The sequence below is a fragment of the Acinonyx jubatus genome, chromosome B1 (genome assembly GCF_027475565.1).
Source record: "Acinonyx jubatus isolate Ajub_Pintada_27869175 chromosome B1, VMU_Ajub_asm_v1.0, whole genome shotgun sequence".
Classification (NCBI taxonomy): Eukaryota; Metazoa; Chordata; class Mammalia; order Carnivora; family Felidae; genus Acinonyx; species Acinonyx jubatus.
In genome coordinates, this window is record NC_069382.1 from 47,778,857 (window position 1) to 47,799,952 (window position 21,096).

Here is a 21,096-nt window from a genome sequence, read left to right on the forward strand (position 1 = left end):
AAAAATACAGTCCTCTCCCACATCCTTTTAAAAAAAAATTTTTTTTTGATCTTTATTTATCTTTGAGAGAGAGAGAGACGGAGTGCGAGCAGGGGAGGAACAGAGAGAGAGGGAGACACAGAATCCGAAGCAGGCTCCAGGCTCTGAACTGTCGGCACAGAGCCCGACGTGGGGCTCAGACTCACCGACTGTGAGATCATGACCTGGACCGAAGTCGACTGAGCCACCCAGGCGCCCTGTCACATCCCTTTTTTTAATGTGATGATCGTCACTTTGTGTTTTTCTCATGTTTCCTCGTGATTGGATTGCGGTTGTGTGTTCTTGGCCAATAAATAGTATATGTGATGATGTGTGCTGCTCCAGCTAACACATCTCTAGGCACACAGTGTCCATCTGTCCCTCACAGGTGATGTTCATTTTGATCACCTGGTCAAGGTGTGGCCTGATTTCCCTGATACATAATGAGTGGGCTTTCCCCCCTCCCTCATAACAAATAAGTCATCTGTGAGAAGACACTTTAAGACCATGTGTATATACTGCTCTTCATCAAAATTTTCCCTGGAGGTAGCATCCGTTGATGGTTCTTGCCTGATTCAGTCTTTACTGTAATGAGTGCAGAGTGCTGATTTCCCAACCCCAGCGCTGCTGTAAGAAAGAGCCCTTCCCTTGGCCTCCCTGGCTGCTTAAAGCTTGGCCACCATCATGAATGACAGACACAGTAACTATCCAGACTAGGAAGTTCATGACCAACCAGCGACTTCAGCAGAAACAAATGGTCATTGATGTTCTTCACCCCCAGAAAGGCAACAGTACCTAAGACAGAAATTCAGGGGAAAACCTAGTCTAAATGTACAAGACCACACCAGCTGTCATCTTTGTGTTTGGATCGGGAACCCGTTTGGGTGGTGGTAAGACAACTGGCTTTGGCAGGATTTATGATTCCTTGGATGATGCAAAGAGAAATGAGCCCAAACATAGACTTGCAAGACAGGGCCTGTATAAGAAGAAAAAGACCTCAAGAAAACAGCAAAAGGAACACAAGAACAGAATAGAGAAAGTCAGGGGGACTGCAAACGCCGGTGTTGATGCTGGCAAAAAGTGAGCTGGAGATTGGACAACAGAAGGGGTAAAAATTCTGCAGTGACTTTATCTGTGGCGTTTGTGCAGATTGTGCAGATTCCCTCATGCAGATTCATGAGGGAATTAAGAAACAGAACTTACGAAAAAAAGGAAAGAGCCCTTCCATCTATCTGTCTAACTATCAGTGGTATGGATTCATGAATTCCTGTTTCTAATGACTTAAAATAGCATTATTATACTTAATTATTTTATGACTCAAATTGTTTTAGATTTGGCCAGTGCAGACATCTTCAAGATGGTTTCTGTTTCCTTATGACATCCCCCATCATTTTTTTTTTTTTAGCATTCCTTTAATTTCTGAAAGAACAAGATGTTCCAGATTCAGATTCATCTTTACCTACCTTTTACCCCAAACCTAGAATCAGCCATTTCTCTAAGAATGCCTGGCTTTTTTTTCTTCTTCTTTTCTAAGACACAGAGTATGAGTGGGGGAAGGGGCAGAGAGAGAGAGAGAGAGAGAGGGAGAGAGAGAATCCCAAGCAGGCTGTGCACTGACAGTACAGACTTGAGACTCAATCCCACGAACCATGAGATCATGACTGAGTTGAAATCAGGAGTCAGATGCTTAACCAATCGGGGTGCCCCTGCCTGGCTTTTTAAAGTGGGAAATAGTATTAGCCACCAAGACCTGGGGCTGCGAGGGCTGTTCATTGCTATTTAAGTGTCTGCTTTCTGAGCCTTTCAACAAAGTTATACCTGTACACATACCGACACATACAGATGCATATATGTTATATATGCACATAAGCATGAACATATACATATCTATATATATTGGAAATTATGAGCTTATATTGATACCCTCAATTTTAATCCATCCCCAAGGGTTCTTTCTTGTCCCCCCCATTCCATATTTCTGTGTCCCCTTTTCCATAGTGAAAAACCCTGGGCCCAAACCACATCAACACATTTATTCATTTGCTCAGTCTTTTTTTTTTTTTTAATGTTTATTTTTGAGACACACACACACACACACACACACACACACACACACGTGGGGGAGGGGCAGAGAGAGAGACACACAGAATCTGAAGGAGGCTCCAGGTTCTGAGCTGTCAGCACAGAGCCTGACATGGGGTTTGAACCCACAAACCGTGAGCTCATGACCTGAGGCGAAGTCGGACGCTTAACCGACTGAGCCACCCAGGCGCCCCTCGTTTGCCCAGTCTTGAATTAATCTAAAGTAATTTCAGAATTGCTTTACCCATGCTACAATAATAAATAAAATGACTTTATAAGTTTCATACGTGTTTGCACTTCCCCAATTATATCCTACCACATCCCAGATAGAGATTACATAGTCAAAACTAATTTATTTAGTTTACTTAGATTAAATAATTTTAGCTAATTTAGTAGATTAGTTCTTTCCTTCCCTTCAGTATGCTTTGTATTCATTCAAACTGTAAATAAGGTTCATTTGGTTCTAGGTAGGTGGGTTTTTTTTAACCAATAAAATTTAATGTTTTGAATGTGTAAAATATTAAATGTTTTCGAAAGTTAAAACTAAACAAAAAGTTTCACTCAGAGAAATGCCACTCTGTCTATATCCCTTTCACCCTATTTCCCCCACCCCATCCTTTGTAGAAAACAACTTTTTGTTTTTTGTTTTTTTCCTTCCTGTGTTTCTTCTTTTAATAGTAAGCAGATATATGCATGTTTTCTTATTTCCCCTTCTTTCTTACAAAAAAGGTAGCGTACTATATATTTGCACTTTGCTTTTTTACTTAATATCTCCTGGAAATTACTCCATGTCAGTTGATTGAGATTTCCGTATTCATTTGTATAGCTGCATAGGGTCCCATTGTGTGTATATAACCATAGTATATTAACCAATCTCCCATGTTTGAATATTTAGATAGTTCTCAGTTTTCACAATTACACATAATCCTGAAGTGAATAACCTTGTCATATATGTTTTCAGATTATTGGAGGTGTATATTATAGATAAATTTATAGAAGTATGATTGTGGGGTCAAAGGACAAATATGTATGTGTTTAGTTCCCCTCCACCAGGTCTGGTCCATTTGTATTTCCACCCCAATTCCCCATAGCCTGGCCAATGCAGTATATTGTCAGCCTCTGCATTTTTGCCAATCTGATAGTTGAGAACCGTTTTCACACTGTAGTTAAAAAAAACTTTAAAAAAAAAAGAGGTTAGAGTGGAAGAGAGCCAAAGCATAAGAGACTCTTAAAAACTGAGAACAAACTGAGGGTTGAGGGGGGGTGGGAGGGGAGAGGGTAGGTGATGGGTATTGAGGAGGGCACCTTTTGGGATGAGCACTGGGTGTTGTATGGAAATCAATTTGACAATAAACTTCATATATTGAAAAAAAAACAAAAACAAAAAACTTTTTCAATGTTTATTTATTCTTTGAAAGAGAGAGAGAGAGCATGAACACGGGAGGGGCAGTGAGAAGGAGACAGAGAATGTGAAGCAGGCTCCAGGCTCCAAGCTGTCAGCACAGAGCCCAATGTGGGGCTCGAACTCCTGAACTGTGAGATCATGACCTGAGCTGAAGCCGGACACTTACCAAACTGAGCCACCCAAGCGCCCCTCATACTGTAGTTTTAAGTTGCATTTTGTCTTAGAATAAAGCTGAACATCTTTTCATTTGTTTAGGGGACCTTTTTTTTTTTCAACTGAACTATAGTTGACACACAATGTTCATTAGTTTCAGGTGTACAGCATAGTGATTTGACAAGTTTATACATTATGCTGTTCTCACCACAAATGTAGCTACCGTCTGTCACCATACGACACTATTATAATACCATTGACTACATTCCCTATGCTGTACCTTTTATCCCCATGACTTATTTATTGCTTAATTGGAAACACTTAGGGGACATTTTTTATCTCTTTTCATAATTGCCTGTTCAGGTCTTTTGTCCATTTTTCTATAGGATTTTTGGGTTTGGGTTTTCCTATTTCATCCATCCCTCGACCCCCTTCCTTCTGGTAACCATCAATTTGTTCTCTATAGTTAAGAGTCTGTTTCTTGATTTGTCTTTCTCTTTTTTTTTCCTTTGCTCATTTGTTTTGTTTCTTAAATTCCACATATGAGTGAAATCATATGGTATTTGTCTTTCCTTGACTGACTTATTTCACTTAGCATTATACTGTCTAGCTCCATCCATGTTATTGCAAATGGCAAATTTTCATTCTTTTTATGACTGAATAATATTCCATTAGGTGTATATACCACTTCTTTATCCATTCATCTGTCGACGGACATTTGGCTGCCTCTATAATTCGGCTATTGTAAATAATGCTGCAATAAACATCAGGTGCATGTATCCCTTTGAATTAGTGTTTTTGTATTTTGTTGAGGGGGTAAATGCCCAGTGTGCAATTACTGGATCATAGGGTAGTTCTATTTTTAACTGTTTGAGGAACCTCCATACTGTTTTCCACAGGGGCTACAGCAGTTTACATTTCCACCAATAGTGCAAGGGGGTTCCTTTTTCTCCACATCCTCATCCTCACTTGTGTTGTGTTTTTGATTTTAACCATTCTGACAGGTGTGAGGTGATATCTCGTTGTGGTTTTGATTTGCATTTCCCTGATGATGAGTGATGTTGGGCATCTTTTCATGTGCCTGTTGGCCAAGTGGATGTCTTCTTTGGAGAAATGTCTGTCCATGTCTTCTGCCCATTTTTAATTGGATTATTCATTTGGGGGGTGTTGAGTTTTATACATTCTTTATATATTTTGGATATTGACCCTCTATCAGATATGTCATTTGCAAATGAATTTTCATTTTAAATTCCATTCTGAATTTATTTTTGTGTATGGTGTAAGAAAGTGGTCCAGTGTCATTCTTTTGCATGCTGCTGTCCAGTTTTCCCACTGCCATTTGTTGGAGACTTTTTCCCATTGCATATTTTTTCTTGCTTTGTCAAAAATAAATTGACCATATAATTGTGGGCTTATTTCTGGGTTTTCTTTTCTGTTCCATTGATCAGTGTGTCTATTTTTGTGCCATTACCATGTTTGTACAGCTTTGTAGTATAAATTGAAGTCTGAAATTGTAATACTCCAGTTTTGTTTTTCTTTTTCAAGATTGCTTTGACTATTCAGGGTCTTTTGTGGCTCCGTACACATTTTAGGATTGTTAATTCCAGTTCTGTGAAAAATGCTGTTGGTATTTTGATAGGGACTGCTTTAAATGTGTAGATTGCTTTGGGCAGTATAGACATTTTAACAGTATTTGTTCTTCCTATCCAGGAGCATGGAATATCTTTCCATTTCTTTGTGTAATTCTCAATTTCTTTCATCAGGGTTGTATATAGATCTTTCACCTCTTCGGTTAGGTTTATTCCTGAGCATCTTATTGGTTTTGGCACAGTTGCAAATGGGATTGATGCCTTAATTTCTCTTTCTGCTGCTTCATCATTAGGGTGTAGAAATGCAACAGATTTCTGTACATTGATTTTGTATTCTGGGACTACGGGATTAATTCCACTTCCTGAATTTTTAAAGCTCTTTAGAAACTTGGTATATTGCCTCTTTGTCTATAATATGTGCTACGAATATTTTCTCCCAGTTTGTCATTGACTTTGTTTTGGTCATGCCAAAGCATTGTTATTTTATTGTCATGTGGTCAAATGTATAAATCTCTTTCTTTTATTGCTTCCGGATTTTGAGGCATAGTTTTTAAAAATCCCCTCAACAGATATCTCCCAGGAATTCAGTCGTCATGATCAGCTCGTACACCGCCCCCCCCCCCCCCCCCGGCCGCGACACACACCCACACTTCCCAGGACAGAAGTACTGGGTGGCTCCATCCTTAAACACCCACTCTGGCTCACTCTGCCTATTTTGGGTGTCTTTCTCCTCATCATTTCTAAAAGACCAGGTCCTGGAAGGAGGAGGAGGTATGAGGTGTCTGGGGGAACAAGAGCAATCTTCTGATTGAGGGAATCCATCACCTAGGTCTTACTTAGGGAACACATGGCCCCAGGGAGACCTGCTCCTCCCATGGTCCCTTCCACACCCTGGCAGGTCCCTGATGAGGCAGCGCGTGAGGCAGAGGTCTGTGACCATTTCCACCATTCTGTATTCTCTTTGTTCCCACTTCCTCCTTTCTGCAGCTTCCCCAGCTGGGCTGGATGCAGAGTCTTGTAGATTCACACTTGACCGTGGAGCAGAGGAATTCTGCTTGGGTTACCATGTGCCAGGGAATGGAAGGATGCTGAGAGGGGTCAGGCAACCAGCGCTTATTCCTTCTGATTCCATCCCAGGGCTTTGAGCAAGGTACAGAGCAAGGAGGCAGCAGAGCTGTCCTGTGGATCTTTACTGGCTTGTGGGAGATCATGAAATCTCCTTGCCCAGAGGTGTTGCGACATCTCAGTTCCTCAGCCACTCGATTCTTCTCTCCCTCCCCCTTCCCCTTTCCTCTGGGTCACCTGGAGCTCAGGTGGGCTGACTTGTACTCAAGGGTGGGGGTGGGCATGGGGTGTGGGGATTGTAAACGAACTGGGCAGCTGGAGAGGGGTGGGCATGGCTCGAGGTTCCAGCCCCGGGTCTGACAGCACTGGCTCCGTCACAGTGAGGTCGGCCACCGGCGACAGAGATGCGTTGTATGTTACAGAAGAGGAGCTGGCTGGTGACGACGAGGACATGCCGACCTTCCCATGCACACAAGAGGGTAAGGGCTGCCCTCTGATCTCCCTGCCCCCACCCCCAGGCTGCTGACTTACCTCTCTACATGGCTTCAAAATCCTTTCCCCATTGCTTCCTGGAGGGGGAAGGGCAGAGTTGCATAGGCCTGGGTTATATAGTGTGGATGATGTCAAAGTCTGACACAAGTGACATCTGTCTCTAGGGCTCCTCCTGAGACCTGTCAGGGACCTCTGCCATCTCCCCCAGGACCAGTCCTCTAGCTGGCCCAGAACTGTCCCCTTCACCATATCCCATGCCACCCAAGTGGTTCGACCACTTAGCCCACAGGACCCACCTTAGCATTTGGATAGTGTCAGAAACCAATGCCACCTGAACTGTTACTTAGAGTTCAGTGGGTTCTGGTTAGATTAGAGCAGCTGTTCTCAACCTTGGCTGTATTTTTTTTTTTATATATAACATTTATTTATTTTTGAGAGACAGAGAGAGACAGAGCATGAGCAGGGGAGGGGCAGAGAGAGAAGGAGACATAGAATCCAAAGCAGGCTCCAGGCTCTGAGCTGTCAGCACAGAGCCCGACGCCGGGCTCAAACCCACCAACAGTGAGATCATGACCTGAGCCAAAGTCGGATGCCCAACCGACTGAGACCCCCAGGCACCCCAACCTCAGCTGTATATTGTAACCACGCCAGGATGCCTGTGACCAGCCTTCAGAAATTCTGATTTCTTTCGGTCTGGAATGCAAAGGAGGCATCAGGAATTTTAAAACATTCCCAGTACTCATAATATGCAGCTGAAGCCAAATCCGCCTTAGAAATGTCACAACCGGGGACATCACTGCATGCCTCCTGGACGTTGGCCATGTGCCCGAGTAGCCAGAACACCTGGCTTCTTTCTTCTTCCATACCAGGGACCCAACTGGTGGACTGGAACCATTCGTTCCATTTCCAGGAGAACTGTTCGTTACCCGAAAAGTTTGGGGACTGAGGGGTTTCCCAGGGTGTGTGACTGGTTTTCCCCGTGCTGAGAAATTCCCACAACAGGAGACTTTCAGTGCTAAAGCCCGGGAAGTCGGAGGCAAATTGGAACAAGTTGGTCACCCAGTGGTGAAACAAAGCTGACTGCCCTGTGTTGTGTACCATCGTAAGGCCAATGCATCAGGAAGAGGTGTCTTCCCACACCATGGGCTGATTGATGTTGCCATAAGGGACACTGGTGGCAGTCATGGGGCTGTTCTTGGAAGACCCCGACTCTGGTCTCTTCTATTTCTCAAAGCTCAAGCACCTAGAGAAAACACAGGGAGATGGGCAGACATGAAAATGGAGAACAACTCCCTTCCTGGAGGCTGGTTTGATATGCGATGAGACAGGTCAGAGTAGGAACATGAAACTGTCCCTTCGCCTGCAGCCTCAGCCACTGGTCTGCTTTGTTCCCCAACAGGCCGGCCGGGGCCCCGCTGCAGCCGCTGCCAGAAGAACCTGTCTTTGCACACGTCGGTGCGGATTCTTTATCTCTTCCTGGCCCTGCTCCTGGTGGCCGTGGCCGTGCTGGCCTCTCTGGGTGAGTGCAGGCTCCCAGTGGCATCTAGGAGTCCAGCATCTTTCTGGGGATCTTCATGCTTGATTCAGACTCCAAAGGCTGGCCCCTGAATTCCGGTCAATTCGTAGCTGTGTGGCTTTGAGCAAGGCACTTGCCCTCTAGGGAGTCCGTTTTCCTACTGGGAAAATGAGAGGACAGGACCAGCTCAACGGCTCCCAGTTCCAGCTCCATGTGAGAATCACCTGGGAGCTTTAAAAGCTACCGATTCTGTGCCCCAGCCCAGGTAATGTCCATCCAGGGTCGAGATCACTCTGTTGGCAATGTCTAAGCCCCTTCCATGGTCTTTGTGAGTGTTTCTCAAAGTGAGGTTGGATGCCTGCCTGCATCAGGATCGCCCCCCAGTATTTGTTAAAATGCAAATTCCTGAGTCTCGCTGGAACCTATGAAATGAGAGTCCTGCAGGCGAAGCCCAGGGACCTGGAGTTTGGCGGCTCTCATGAGCACTACAGCTTGTATGACCATGGTAGCCAACCCAGATGATGGTGCACAGCCAAGTTCGGGCAACCCTGCCTCCTGGATGCTAATAGTTTACGGTAGACTGAGGGGAACAGATGTGACAGCTTCTCACTGCAGTCCCATTACACTCAGCGTCAGATTTTAAAAAATCCAGATGTTACTAAGGGCAGCCAGTAGGTTTGCTTGTTCCTGTGGCCTAGATATTGGGGACAAGGCCGGGACACAGGTGAGACAAGTGAGGAGCAGGGTGGGGTGCCTCAGTCCAGGTGCCGCCCCCGCACTTGTGTGACCCTGAGAGTGAGCGCCTCCCTAAATGGGAGCACTTGGTCCCAGTCCTGGCTAAAGATATTCAGCCGCTGGCTTGCTTGGGTTGAGGGCACAAGGTCAGCATGTTAATGACTTGAATGGACACTCTTGTCATAATGCAGGAATCCTAAAGGTGTTGAGGAATCTAACACAAGCCGAGCACCTACTTTGTGCCAGGTAAAGGGAGCACCAGGATGAGGCCCTTACGTTTCATCATCGGAGGGAGCAGTTCTCAGTTTTGTCTGGACCTTAAAAGGCATTTAAAATGCCTAATGGCAGGGTTCCTGGCTCCAGATGAATGAAATCATAATCTCTGGGTAGGACCCAGGCCTAAACTATAGAAGCTTCTCAGGTAATTAATTCCAGAGTGCAACCAGGTTGGAGGACCATTGATTTCAAGAACTTTCCAAGCCCCTCACCTGGATCAGCCCCACCTTTTCCTGCTAAATCACTTTACGGGGCTTGGCCTCTCAGAAAGTAGCCAAAATCCTGGGCCAGAGGAGGTAGGGAGCTGCGGGCCACCATTCTGAGGTGGCAAACTGGACATCAGGGAACCTCCAGAGGTTCCTGGTCAGGCCTTTTAGGGCCTCAGCTCCCGGCACCTGCAGGTCCATTAATAAAGCTCCGGTAGCCACAAACCTGAGCCCAGAGCAGAACACAGGCACGACCACACTTCAGAAGCTATGGACAGTCATCGGTGCCCACCAGCTGCTAGGCACCATCGTATACATGATATCCGTGGGTCATCTTAACCAGCCCCGAAACGGGAGGCTGCCCTCGTTCCACATACCTGGAGAGGTGAAATGATTTGCCCTAAGATCCAGAATGAATGAGCAGAAGATTGTAATAATTGGGGGCGAGGAGTGCATTTGGGGACTCCAGGGAGAACTTTAGGTTTCCTTTTGTGCTTTTGCCTCCAGCCTGGGCCTTCAAAGTCCCCAGAGCAGGGTGGGCTGGGCACCGTCCTGGCCTGGCTGGTAGGTGCTCGATAATATTTGTCAAATGAATGACTAGAGATTTGTGAGTACATATGTGGATGGTCCTAGTCAAGGTATTATGGTCAGGACTGTGGATAAAGTCTGGAGGATTGAGCAAAATCCGTCTTCCTCGCAGGGAAATGAAAATTCACTTATTCATTTAATCAAGTATTTGTTGCATGCATACTATAGGCCAAGAACTGTATTAGGCACTGGGCATACACTGCTTAATAAAACATAAGCCTTGTCGTTATGGGGATTATAACCTGGAACACGGTTTGGCAAACTTTCTGTAAAAGGCTAGGTAGTAAATATTTTAGGATTTATGGGCCACACATGGTCTTTGTCAAAACCACTCTGCCATTGTGGAGCCAAAGCAGCCAGAGATAATATGAAAATGAATGGGGATGGCTATGTTCCAACAGAATGACATTGGGTTAGATTACATATGCAGATCCTAGTTTGCCAGCCCTTCTAGAGCAGTAACCTGTGACCTTTTTTTGACTGTGCACCCCATCGGTAAAAAAATTTGATTTAAAATGCATCAAAAAATTAGATGGGTAGGTGAATGGATAAAAAGATAAAATGGACAGATGTACAATAAAGTAAATATAGTAAAATGGTTTTTTGTTGTTTTTTTGTTTTTTGAGAGAGGGGGGCGCAAGTGAGCAAGGGGCAGAGAAGAGAGAGAGAGAATTCCACAAGGGGCAGTTCCATGAGGGGCCAAGAGAAAGAGAGAGAGAAGTGGGGCTCACCTGAAGCAGGGCTCATGTTTTACCTGAAGCAAGGCTCGTGCTCACCTGAAGGGAGGGGGGCTTGAGTTCATCCGATGTGGGACTCAAACTCACGAACCATGAGGTTATGACCTGAGCCTAAGTAAGATGCTTAATGACTGAGCCACCCAGGCACCCTATAGTAAAATGTTAATTATAGAATGTAGGCAGTTGATACATTACTGCCTACTGTGCAAGTAGGATTGTACAAGTCTTTTGATTACTCTTTGAAAATTTTTACAATTAAATATTGGAAAAGAAAAAAACCCGATAATCTCACACCTGTAAAATATGCCTATTTATTTATAAATTATACACATATACTCTTTTTAGTATAATTATAAGACTCAACTTTGAAAAGATGAGAAAAAAAAAGATCTAAAAAGTAAGGAAAACAGTATGTAATTACAGATCATGAAACCCTCTGTGAAGAAATGAACAAGGTGAATTATATGAATGAGCCCTTGGCTATTGGTTTGGAGGGGACTTTATAAAGCATTAGAATAAGAATCAAAGTCTGCACCTCTCTTTCCCTATCTATACAAGGGATTTTAACTCGGGGGAGACTCAAATGGAATGACGAATACTGTAAACTCTAAGTGCTAGTGTAATAAAATGGCATAGAACTGTTCCTAGGACCTCTCAACTTGTCACTGTTACTAATTAAGTCTCAACAGCTCTCAGACATACGATATTAAAGCCCAGAGATTCCAAAAAAGTTGGAATCATGGCATTTTGGAGCTGAGAAGAACATTAGAGGTCATCTAGCTTCAGACTTGCCTTTTACAGATGATTCAGTTGAGCTCCAGAAAGGTTAATTGACTTGCCCAAAGTCACCCTGCAAATCTGAGGCAAGTGTGGACGAGAAGTTGCATGACCCAGCTCTCTTGGCGGAGTTCGTTCCATCCCTGTGCACTTACCTTCCTAGGCTCTGTGGGAAACATATGGTCTACCTCCGTCCAATCCGGGCCCTCCTCTCACTTCCTCGTCCAGCCAGACACTTGCTAGAGAAAGCCAGGAATCCTGCTGCTGCTCAGATGTGCTCTAATCACTGGCCAGCACTGACCCCTGAGAAGGGGGTGAGACTCCCCATGCAGTGTAAGCTGATAAATCCTCTTCTAGGAGTCAGTTTGGCAACATGTATCAAAGACTTAAAAAATATTAATGCCCTTTGACCCATTTATTCTACTTCCAGCAATTCATTCTAAGAGAATAACCATATACACACAACCACCAAATATAAGGATTATTTCTAGGAACAAGTGTTACTCATATTTACATATCAAGTTTTATTTGTAGGCTCAGAAAGGGAGGTGGCTTAGGTGTCCCCCAACCACAGGAGATTTTTATATAATTGCCAAATCATTTATATCGAGTATGATACAAGCATTAAAAGTAATGATTTAAATATTTTTTAAAACATTTATTCTTTTTTTGAGAGTGAGAGAGACAGAGTGTGAGCGGGGGAGGAGCAGAGAGAGAGGGAGATACAGAATCCGAAGCAGGCGCCAGGCTCTGAGCTGTCAGCACAGAGCCCAACGTGGGACTCGAACTCACAGAGCCCAAGATCATGACCTGAGCTGAAGTCAGACACTTAAGCAACTGAAGTCAGTGCTTAAGCACCCAGATGCCCCTAAAAGTAATGATTTTAAGGCGATTTAAACCTCAATGGGAAAATGTCCATGACATGACACTAGTGATGCAAAATGAAAGAAAACAGATGAGATGTTCAGAACATTCCATTTTTTCTGTTGTTTTCTAAAAGAGTATACCTATATCTATGTAGCTATAGAATGATTATGGAGATAAGTAAGAGTCTAAGAGATGCATAAAGATATTGATGGCTATTATCTCTCAGTGGTAGGATTAAGAATATTTTTATATTCTTTTTACATTTTTTTCTTAATTTTCCCTATTCTATCCTGTGGGGGTCATGCCCTAGTTTTAAAATCTGGATGGGGATGGAGATAGATACATATACACACACACACATATATGTAGGCACAAGGATATATATATATATATACACACACACACACACACACACATATGCATACATGTATATATTTAAGAGAGATGTTTAAACAGATGTAGATCTAAATGGATATAGAATGTGTGAACTCTGGCCATAAGAAGCATCTTCCCTTACCACCACTGAAAAGCCCTGTAGAAGGATGAATGGTTTTGGTTGCAGAAAGGCTGATAAAAATACCTTCTTACCAAAAGACTGCTGTTTCTCTGAGCTAAGACCCTGCCCCAGTTTCTCATCTGTATTTCCCATATAGTTTTCAGGAAAGTGGACTCTCTCTCTGAAGATATCTCCCTGGCCCAGGCCATCTATGACAAGAAGCTGATGTCCATGCAGGAAAATCTGCAAGGCCTGGGTAAGTGTCCAGTGTCCAGATGTGCTAATGACAATGATGGAAGACCAGGGTTAATTGGGGAGGGGTGAGTGTTCCCCCCTCCCCCCAGACCATGGTGCCCTGGAGCAGGGAAGCCTTAAGCCACCCTCTAGGCACAAGGAAAGGGCAGCTATGACTCCTTGCCTCCTGGTTCATCCCGAGTGGGCGGCTGCCCTGGGTTTCACCCAGGACTGGGGCCAGGGTTTCTGTGTGAGGTACAGATCTAGCCAGAGCCTACAGGTAGAGAAGGCTTGGAGGTAGACTTTGTAAAGCATTAGGAGGCAGAGAAGGAACCCAAAGACATTTCCCACTTATTCTTAAGTATCTGAGATTATTTTCAGGATCTTCCGAAGCCTCTTGGCAAGTCTGCCCTTGCCTCACTACTGCCTTAAAGTGTGCACAATTCAGGATGCTGTCTATCTCCTGCGTTAGCTAGGGACATTCTTGTTCTGAGGCAGAGACAGAGGAGCCATAATAGAAGGGGTAGAGGTAGTCTGCCCTGATGGAAAGAGAAAGTACAGGCTGAGTGATGTTTGGCAGGCATCTTCTCTGTGCCTCATTTCTCATCGGACACATGGAAGAAATAATCCCTGTACCATCTTTTCCCCATAAATGTACTGATAAGATAGCAAATATAAAAGTGTTTGGAGAAATATAAAGTTTAAATGGGCAGTTCTTGGCAACCTTCAAAAAGTTATGAAGATATGTTCTCGAGAATTTGGTGGTGAGTTGGAAAAAAAAAATTTCCCAAATTCTACATTTCAAGTCATAGTAAAGACATTTGGTCAAAATAAGATTTCATAGAAATGGCAAGATTTTTCCATAAAGGATTTCATAGCAGACTTAGGATAGGAAGAGGGAACAGGAAGCCACTTGACAATTCATTATGCTCCGAAATATTTAAAGAAGCCACTTTTGTCCCATGATCCTTCAGCAACTCAAAATGTTGTCCCTTTCTCCTAAAGATCTGAAAGCCCCAAACAATTGTTCCTTCTGCCATGAGGCTGGGCAGCTGGAGCAAGAGATCAGAAAATTGCAGGAAGAGCTGGAAGGAATTCAGAAGATGCTTCTGGCCCAGGAGGTCCAGCTGGACCAGACCTCTCAGACCCATGAACTGCTCTCCACCACCAGCAGTCAAATCTCCCAGGAGATGGGCAATTGTTCCTTCTCCATCCACCAGGTCAACCAGTCTCTGGGGTTCTTTCTCACCCAGGTGAGAGGCTGGCAGGCCACCACAGCTGGCCTGGACCTCTCTCTGAAGGACCTCACCCAGGAGTGCTATGATGTCAAGGCTTCTGTCCACCAGATCAACTTCACTGTTGGGCAGACTTCAGAGTGGATCCATGGGATCCGGCGGAAGACTGATGAGGAGACCCTGACCCTCCAGAAGATTGTCACTGACTGGCAAAACTACACCCGGCTCTTCGGCAGCCTGCGTACCACATCAGCCAAGACCGGAGAAGCGGTCAAGAACATCCAGGCCATCCTGGGGGTCTCCTCACAGCGCATCAGCCAGAATTCCGAGAGCATGCACGACCTGGTGCTGCAGGTCATGGGCTTGCAGCTACAGCTGGATAACATCTCGTCCTTCCTGGACGACCACGAGGAGAACATGCACGATCTGCAGTACCACACCCACTATGCCCAGAACCGCACAGTGGAGAGATTCGAGACGCTAGAAGGACGCATGGCTTCTCACGAGATCGAGATCGGCACCATCTTCACCAACATCAACGCCACCGACAACCACGTGCACAGCATGCTCAAGTACCTGGACGACGTGCGGCTCTCCTGCACGCTGGGCTTCCACACCCACGCCGAGGAGCTCTACTACCTGAACAAGTCCGTCTCCCTCATGCTGGGCACCACAGACCTGCTCCGGGAGCGCTTCAGCTTGCTCAGCGCCCGGCTGGACTTCAACGTCCGCAACCTCTCCATGATCGTGGAGGAGATGAAAGCTGTGGACACGCGGCATGGAGAAATCCTTCGCAATGTCACCATCCTGAGAGGTAAGAGCCTGACCTGGGCCAGCCCTGCTACGGAGCTCCCAGAGGGCCTTGGTGATCTTGCCAGACACAGAAGTACCCGGTTTCAGGCAAGAGTCCTGGTAGCCTAATCCAATCCTGTAGCAAATGCCTAGGGCGACTGGAAGCTTTAAAAACACAGTGGTCCCCCTTTCTCTGCGGGTTCACTTTCTGCCTTCAGAAGGTCAACAGTGGCTTAACGCCATGTCACGATGCCTACATCATTTATCTCACTTCATCTCATTACTTAGGCATTTTATCGCCTCACATCATCACAAGAAGGGTGAATGCCGTACAACAGATATTCTAAGAGAAAGAGAGAGAGAGAGATGACATTCACAAAATGCCTAATTTATAAATTACACTTTCTCATAGGTAAGTATACATAGGAAAGAAAGGCGATATAAGGGAGTCTAGGAACATATCCACCGCGGTTAAGGGAGGACTGCCATACTTACAAGGCTCCCTTGTAAAGGTGTTATGGCTCCTAACTTTGCCTGTCATACAAATATGGATTTTCATATGTGGGTTTGTTTGATTGGGTCTACACAGAGAAATAGGCAGATCTCGTCTTGGAAACTGTTTTCTGTCTTCCCACACCATCACTGGTGTTCTCAGCCATGTGCCCCTCATATGCCCATCACTCTGATGCTCTCTTCTCCTCTCATCTCATCCCTGCATTAATCAGGGTTCTTCAGAAAAACAGAATCAACAGGAGAGAGAGAGAGATTCTTTTAAAAATTGGCTTATGTAATTATGGAGCTGGCAAGTCCAAAATCTGCTTGGCTGATGTCCCAGTTTGAGTCAGAAGGCTGGAAGCTGCTGTAGAACTAGGAAGAGAGGATGTGTCAGTTTGAAGGCCACCAGGCAGGAGAATTCGGTCTTACTTAGGGGAGCGTCAGCCTTTTGTTCTATTAAGGCCTTCAACTGATTAGATGAGGCCCACCATATTGTGGAGAGCAATCTGCTTTACTCAGTACTGATTTAAATATTAATTTTTTCTGTAAACACCCCTGTAGACATGTCTAGAATGTCTGGCCATTTGGTGGTCCACTCAAGTTGACACATAAAATTGACCACATGTCAAGCCCATACACATCTCCTTAAATAATACTTAATCCACAAATGGAGACAATAACAAGGTTACAATTCTGCCTAAAGCTCATAATCTGAGTATGCTGTGTACAACCAAAATCATACTAAACCCTTCCCCAGAAGAGGAGGTAAAGTCCTTGAGAGATATTTACTCTTCCCCCTGGATATCCCATAATTTAAATACTACGATATAAAGTTAACAATATTTAAATACTGTGATATAAAATCAGTGTTGTTTTTTTTTTAAATTCTCTTAAGTTTATTTATTTTGAGACAGAGCAAACAGGGAAGGGGCAGAGAGAGAGGGAGAAAGAGAGACAATCCCAAGCAGGCTGTCAGCACTGTCAGGACGGAACCTGACACGGGGCTTGAACTCACGAACCATGAGATTATGACCTGAGACAAAACCAAGAGTTGGATGCTTAACTGACTGAGCCACCCAGGTGCCCCTAAAGTCAATGTGTTTTGTTTTTTATGTTACATGATAAGGGGATAAGAGAGGGAAGAAAGCAAAGATACTTGCTGTATATATATTTATATATTTATAACACACCAGGGGGGAAATGCTCTTGACAAGTTCAGTCCTTATTTTTGTAACTGGTCACATGGTCATAGCTGGTATTTATAACTGCCTTCTTCCACTACCCGTCTGTATTTTCTTTGCCCCAGGAAAACACCTCAGCTGGTTGTTATTCTTTACCTGGTAGGGTGATCCAGACCTTCATTCCTGAAGGGCCATTCCAGTCCTCCCTAGTCTGGGTTGTTGTAGTTTTCAACTGACATTTATTTCAGGGAACAGTAGCACTAAGAGACACCCTAAGGGAGCTTTTGAATTCCAGACGTGCTCTCCCTTACCCCCATTGTAGAGTAATAGTCCAGTTTCTCCTTGGTAGTTGGGATCAGTCACGTGGTCAGCACAATAACTTCTTCTTTGTCTATTAATTCAAAGGCATGAGAAGCCCAAAGTGACCAAGCAGCAGTCTTAACTTCCAGTTCAATGGAATCATTGTTGTATCTCCTGGCAAGAACACTCCTTCCTTTGGAACAAAGATCTCTAAGCCAGCAGAGCATAAGGTTGTGGGAATAAGAAGCAAACATTTTGCTACTGGGTCACTAGGGGTAATAGTGAGTGAGTCTTTCCCATCTCCATCCCTTGATCCCAGGACTAGTGAATTCTGGCTATCGGAGAAACAGCACCACATACTGGACACTGATTCAGACCATAGATAGCCCTGCAAGGTATTGCCACCTAACTAGAGCTGTAACTGAGTCTTCAAAGGCCATTGCACCCTTCTGTCATGCCAGCTGTTTCAAGATGGTGGGGACCATGGTAACACCAGTGAATTCCGTGATCATGGGCCCATTGCCACACTTCATTTGCTGTGAAGTGATTTCCTTGATCAGAAGCAGTGCTATGTTGGAATACCATGATGGCAGATAATGCATTCTGTCTGGTATTTTTGGCAGAAGCATTTCAAGCAGGGAAGGAAAATGCGTATCTAGAGTAAATTTCTACTCTAGTAAGAAGACATTGCCCCTTCCATGATGAGAGTGGTCCAAGGTAATTAACCTGCCACCAGGTAGCTGGCTGACCACCCTGGGGAGTGGTGCCATATTGGGGATTTGTTGGTGGTCTCTCCTGTTGGCAGATTAGGCACTTGGCAATAGCCGTAGCCAGGTTGGCCTTAGTGACTGGAAGTCCATGCTGCTGACCCCATGCATAGAACCCATCCCCACCATCGTGGCCATTTTGTTCATGAGCCCACTGGGTGATGACAGGGGTGGCTGGAGAAAAAAGACTGACTGGTATCCACAGAATAGGTCATCCTATGCACTTGTCTATTAAAAGTCTCCTCTGCTGAGCTTACCCTTTGAAGAAAATTCACATAGGATGCAAAGGCCTTCACATTTTTTGCTCCTTCAGAGAGGACTATTCACAAACCTCTTCCCCAACTTTTCTTGTAACCAATTTTCCAATTGTGGAAAATCCCTGACCATTCACCCAAACCATTGGCCATGGCCCATGAATCAGTATATAATCACATGTCTGACCATTTCCTCTTCTGAGCAAACATGACAGCCAGGTACACTGCCAGAAGTTCTGCCCACTGGGAGGATTTTCATTCACCACTGCCCTTCAGAGATGTCCCAAAGAGGGGCTGTGATGTTACAGCTGCCCACTTTCAAATGATGCCTGCGTTTTGTGCAGAACCAATGGTAAACTAGGCCGGAATCTTCTCCTCTTCTATCAGCTGGTCATAGAGAACTCCCCATAATACCATAGGTGCAGGCTGGGGGAGAGAAGGTGGTATACTAGGAGTGGGGACCGTGGGTATTTGGACCACTTTCTCATGTAACTTACTTGTGCCTTCAGGGCCTGCTCAGGCCTAATTACATATACACCACTTCATTTGATGATGGAGTGCGGCTCTGTGTGCCCAACATTATAACTTGGTGGGTCAGAGAGTACCCAGTTCATGAGGGACAGCTCAGGTCTCATGGTAACATGGTGACCTCTGCTAGTCTTTACTCAAGCCCAAGAGCTATTTCTCAAAAGGAGAGTAGTTATCCCCGGAGGATGGCATGACTCTGCTCCAAAATCCTAAGGGTCTGTAGTGCAAGTCACTTATAGGGGTCTTCCAAAGGCCCCAAACAACATCCCTATCTGCCATTGTCACTTTAAGCACCATTGGATCTGTTGGATCATATGGCCCAGCTTGCACGGAAGCCTGGACCTGTCGCAGAGCCTTTTCTCGTTCTACACCCCGCTCAAAACCAGCAGCTTTTCAGGTCACTCAATAAGTGGGTTGGAGCAACACATCCCAGTGAGGAATACGTATATGTTACCTCCAAAATCCAAAGAGGCCCACAAGGTGGGCCTCTTTTTTGATTTCAGGAGGGAGCCAAATGGAACAGCTTATCCTTGGGAGGGATATCTCAACATGCCCAAATCACTGGATCACTAGAAATTTCATTGAGGTAGAAGGCCCTTGAATTTTTGTCATGTTTATTCCCCACCCTCTGACCCACGAATGTCTTCGAAATAGTGAGCTACAACTTACTTACTCGCTAGGTTGAATCAGTATAACGTCGTCACTGTAGTGGACCTGCGTGATATCTGGTGGGGGAGAAAGGAAGTCAAGTTCCCTGTGAACTAAGTATGATGGAGAGCTGGAGAGTTGAGATCCCCCAAGGCAGGTGCGTGAAGGTGTATTGCTGGTCCTGTCAGCTGGAAGCAAACTGTTTCTGGTGGGCCTCGTGAACAGGTATGGACAAAAAAGCATCTGGGATGTGTTGATTCTCTCAAGTAATGAGACTGCATCTGGTACAGGAGCTACAATTGGAGTCACAACCTGGCTAAGCTTATGAAAATGCACTATCATTCTCCAAGATCCACCTGTCCTCTGCACAGGTCAAATGGGCAAATTTAACGTTCTTGATGGGGGCACCAATCTCTTCAGTCCCTTCAGGAATGTGGTATTGCTTTTGGTTTACAATTTTCCTTTATAGATATATATAGGAAAAAATAAATATTGGTTGATTTATTTTGAAAGAGAGAACGAACAAAGGAGGGGTAGAGAGAGGGGGGGAACAGAGGATCCAAAGCAGGCTCCAAGCTGACAGACAGCAGAGAGCCTGATGCGGGACTTGAAGTCACGAACCATGAGATCATGACTTGAGCAGAAGTAGGACACTCAACTGACTGAGCCACCCAGGTACCCCTGGTTTACTATTGTCCTAGGTAAAGGCAATTCTAGTGGCTTCTGGTTGGCCTTTCCCACCATGATATCCCTTACTTCATAGGCTGGGGAACCAATGTGGGGATTCTACCAGCTCGTAGGTAGGATGTCTATTTCAATTATGCATTCCAGAACTGGGGAAACAACCACAGGGTGAATTCAGGGACCCAGTGGGCCTCACATGAGACAGATCTGTGCTAAAACCCCGTTGATCACCTGACCTCCATAAGCCCCTACTCTGACTGGAGGGCCACAGTGACATTTGGGTCTCTTGGAATCAGTGTCAGTTCAGAGCCAGTGTCTAGTAGTCCCCAGAAGGGCTGATTATTTTCTCTGCCCCGGTGCACAGTTATCCTGGTAAAAAAACAAAAAAAACAAAACAAAAAAAAGGTGTAGGTCCCCTTGGGGAAGGCTGGGAAGATTAACAGTATAAATACTAGGGTCCTTCCTCAAGGGTACCCAGCTTCCCTTTCATTCAAGTAGTTCTGGATTTGTAAACTGGCTCAAGTCTGAGAATTGACTGAGGAGCCATGGCTATTTTTATGATTTGGATTAGACTTTTATTCACTTGACCTGGAACTTCTCTGCTTATACAAAACAAGTAAGAATTTAGTAGGCTTCCTATCTATTTCACTTCTAGGTACACCATGATCAACTAGCTAACACCATGGGTCTGTGCATGTCAGCCTATTCTGATTACCGTGTTGACTTTGCTATTACAGTATCCATGCTCTCCTTGTGTTGGCCAGTTGAGTGCCACCGTTAGGTATCTGCCACCCCGAGACCCAATCACTCCCATTATGGTTAGGTTTCCCAGTTGAGTGACAAAAGTTCCCCCTTGTACGGTCTGCCTGCAGAAGAGAGCAATCAGAAAACTCCTCAAGGCTTCTAAGACTCTCCTTACAGATTTATTTCTCACAGTCGTGGTGAAAGGCACGTCTTCTGGACCTTCCCAGGGTGG

General features: G+C 44.9%; 1 protein-coding gene and 1 pseudogene across 1 annotated transcript in view; both read left to right on the forward strand.

Moving 5' to 3' along the window:
• The window catches only part of SCARA3 (scavenger receptor class A member 3), a 50,692-nt gene that overhangs the window by 17,404 nt on the left and 12,192 nt on the right, over nucleotides 1-21,096 (forward strand). Inside the window, exons 2-5 of the mRNA XM_027070090.2 lie at nucleotides 6,693-6,791; nucleotides 8,204-8,323; nucleotides 13,160-13,258; nucleotides 14,242-15,285. Coding sequence (XP_026925891.1) covers nucleotides 6,693-6,791; nucleotides 8,204-8,323; nucleotides 13,160-13,258; nucleotides 14,242-15,285 — 1,362 coding nt within the window. The remainder of the gene's footprint in view (nucleotides 1-6,692; nucleotides 6,792-8,203; nucleotides 8,324-13,159; nucleotides 13,259-14,241; nucleotides 15,286-21,096) is intronic.
• LOC128314399 (40S ribosomal protein S24-like) lies at nucleotides 63-3,347 on the forward strand (annotated as a pseudogene).